General features: G+C 49.8%; 1 protein-coding gene across 1 annotated transcript; it reads right to left on the reverse strand.

The window, feature by feature from the left end:
* Nucleotides 1–1,511: 1,511 nt before the first annotated feature.
* Ccnq (cyclin Q) lies at nt 1,512–2,718 on the reverse strand. Its single transcript, XM_055620139.1, has one exon. The coding sequence runs from the start codon at nt 2,674–2,676 to the stop codon at nt 1,924–1,926; it is 753 nt and encodes a 250-aa protein (XP_055476114.1). The 5' UTR covers nt 2,677–2,718; the 3' UTR covers nt 1,512–1,923.
* Nucleotides 2,719–3,407: the final 689 nt, after the last annotated feature.

Below are 3,407 nucleotides of genomic sequence, written 5' to 3' on the forward strand. Positions count from 1 at the left end.
AACTAACTACAAATATTGATACTGTAAATTATGACTCTACAAAGCACCATTTTCGGAGCACTTACCAAGAGATCGTGAAAACCACCTGAGATGTTCATTAAACATTCTGATTCTAGCTGGCAGTGGTGGTGCACACCTTTAATCCCAGCTCTAGGAAGGCAGAGGCAGGCGGATCTCTGTAAGTTCAAGGCTAGCCTGGTCTACAGAATGAGCTCTGGGACAGCCATGGCTACACAAAGAAACCCTGTCTCAAAAAACAAAACAAACAAAAAAGTAACGCTCTCTTTGGTTTCCTGAGCAACGGTACCATTCGATCTGCCTCTGGCCTCCTGAGTTTATGCTTTGGTTTCTCTGCTCATGGAGATGGAGCGTCAGTGTGGCCATAAGCCAGGTTTTGGAATTTCCCAGGCCATGGGTGGACCTGAGACTGTGGTGACTTGACAAGGAGAGCTCTCTCAGGGAGACACTTGGTCTTCCCTCGGAGCGCCCCTCTTATCTCTGGGGCCAGAGCATACCACCACCATTCTTTCTTCCTAAAACAGTCTCATGTAGCCCAGGATGACCTCAGATGAAATTGTGATCCTCCTGTCTCCACCTGGTTGCCACCATGCCTGGTTTTATGCAGTGCTGGGGATCAAACCAAGGACCTCTTGCATGCTAGATGAGCATTCTGCCAATTGAGCTACATGCCTAACCTCTTCCTTATGTCATCAGCAGGTACGTCTATGTCTATGCTTCTGCTGTGCTTTTATTTACTTGAGCCCAGACACGTGGAAAGCGTGTGAGAAAAAGTCTGTTGTGGGCATGAAGGGTTAAATGGCTCATGTGACCCTGTGGTCCTGCTCCCAATACCCCCTTTCCTTGCTCTTGTTTGAGACAGGGTCTCAGTCTGTAGCCAATGCTGGCCTGGACTCAAGATCCTCTGCACAGCCTTTCCCCCTTAGCCTTCAAGAGGTTAATTACTCTGTCCCTGGTGCCATCAGCCAGGACAAAGAAGGCAGTTCTAACACAATTGTCTTATGCTTAAGGGAAGTCCATTACAATCATTATTATGTATTTAAGCCCCATCAACTAATTAGTATTTTGTCTACATTGGTATATTTCTTTATTTTTAGTTTACATACATTAGTGTTTGGACTTCATGTTTCCACGGATGTCAGATCCCCTGGAACAGGAGTTAAAGACCGTAGTGAGCTGCCATATGGTTGCTGGAAATCCAACCCAGGTCCTCTGGAAGAGCAGTACTTATAACTGCTGAGCCATCCTTCCAGCCCCTGTATATTTCTTTTTTGTAGAAATTATAGTGCATCTATAATCCTGCTATCTTTTATGCTGCCTAATATGAAACTTTACCCATACTGTCATAAACCCTTCATAGATGTTTTAGTGGTTGAAAACTCCATTTCATGGATGTACCATGCTTCATCGACCATTTCCTTAATATTAATCATTTAGTTTCCAATATCTCCCCTATTGTAACTAAGTAATACCACAAGGCAGACTTCTGTGCATTAAACTTTTCCCATATTTTATTTGCACAACCTTTATCATACAAAATAGGATTCTATGTTACACATTCATACTTCTCCAAATCCGGTTTTTGGACAGTCCTAAGGGTGCAGTCCTATTCTTTAACTTTCCTGTTGAAGACCTCCTGCCGCACTTGCAATGGTCCATGCCTCAAAGGCAGCATCTTCTCAAAGGGCAAAAGCCGACGCAGTCGCTTCTAGGAAGCTGAATATGTCCTGCCCACATGGAGGCTCTTGGCACTATCTGAACAAGGCCTGCTGGGGATGAAATGACAGCTTATCATCCCTCTGCTAGTGCAATCAGTTCTCCGAGCGGAGACCTGCCATCACAGTAACTTGCTGGATACCCAGGCTGCCGATCATCCTGGTGTTTGGTCAGGCCTTGCCCAGGGCCTTAGGGGATCTCTGTATCCATAGTATATATCTGAATGAGATCAGACACAATATTGTCAATGATTGGCTTGGTAAGGTCGTCACTAAACACCTGCCACCAAGGCTTCTCAGCCTCACCCTCTGCAGGCACCTCGACTCCATAGACCTGTAAGGCCAGGTAGAGCACTGCCACCGCTAGGTGCTGAGCCTGGAAGCGGAGGCACAGCCCCCCATGGTAGCTATCTCTTAGTAAGGCCCAGGCTGTCACAGAGATGGGGGTTCGCTGCCAGCTGTAACGATTCAGCCAGTTCTTGAGAGAAATCAAGTAGTGCAGCAGGTACTTATGTGGATGCTGGAAAGAGACCTGGAAGCGCAGAACTCGTAGCATAAGAAGCTCACATTGCACAATGCTGTCTCGTAGCTCCCAAAAACGGGAATCCAGCTCCAACGGCTCGCTGCCCGGGTTAAAGTACCTGTGCGACACGTTGATGATGTCACGAGTACGCAAATGCTGCTCCTCCACTTTGCCGGCCAAGTAAATGGAAGACATGGCGACCAGGTAGAGGTCATAGGCGTCCAGGTTGATCTCGCAGAAGAACTTGTGGTAAATGGTGCACGCGGTGGCGATAGGGATGGACTGCATGCCCAGCTTGACCCCTGCCTCCATGATAAACCGGGTTACTCGGAAGTGCACCCTCGCCTCGGGAGCCGGCCTCTCCTCGGCTCGCGGCGCCGCCGCACCTCTTCCGCAACTGTCCGGACGAACAGCCTCCATGAGGCCCAGCCGGCCGCCCCGGAAGGAGAAGCGCTCCGGCGCGCCGAGGCCGGCTCCGGGGGTCCTCGCGGAGGGGGCGTGGCCGCGTGACGGCACGCCCACACCCGCCCTGCCGCCACACCCACCCTGCCCGGCTTTTCCCCTCGTTTGAAGATGCTATCTCAGGAGGAGCTTGCTGGAGCCGATGGAATGCTATTTTTAAGACGTCTGAGAAGCTACCACTTCTAATTCCGGGGACTTTCTCACTGTTCCTGAGAATCTAGGCTCTGGACAGTCTGAGGGCCAACCCTCGCTCTGGCATTCGCCTGTGACCCGGGGGACCTTGGAGACCTTGGTTGACGCCTCTAGGTCTCAGTTCCTTAGGTGCAAACTGGGATGGTTGGCTGTCCCCTCCTCGCGGAGCTCTTGTGAAAAATGAACGAGTGATGTAGGCAGATGAAGTATGCTCCATAAGTTGGGCTTTGATTTTTGGAGACAGGATTTCTTCGCTTAGCCCAGGCTGCCCTTGTACTCTTGATTCTCTTATTTCAGTCGCCTGTGTGCTGGGATTTCAGGTGTGCGCCACCTCACTCAGTTCATGAAGTTTTAGTTTTGTTTTGATTGAAAGAAATCAAGGCACGGTTTCTCTATGTAGCCTTGCCTAGACCAGGCTGGCCTTAAAATCACAAGTGCTCCTCCCGTCTCTACCCAAGATTAAAGGCCTGTGTCACCACTGGCACCACCACCCAGCT

This window comes from Psammomys obesus, unplaced genomic scaffold (assembly GCF_907164565.1).
Source record: "Psammomys obesus unplaced genomic scaffold, mPsaObe1.curated_primary_1811, whole genome shotgun sequence".
NCBI lineage: Eukaryota > Metazoa > Chordata > Mammalia > Rodentia > Muridae > Psammomys > Psammomys obesus.

What these genes read in the sequence shown, in the direction of transcription:
- Ccnq (XM_055620139.1), bottom strand. Translation starts at nt 2,676, where the DNA reads ATGGAGGCTGTTCGTCCGGACAGTTGCGGAAGAGGTGCGGCGGCGCCG.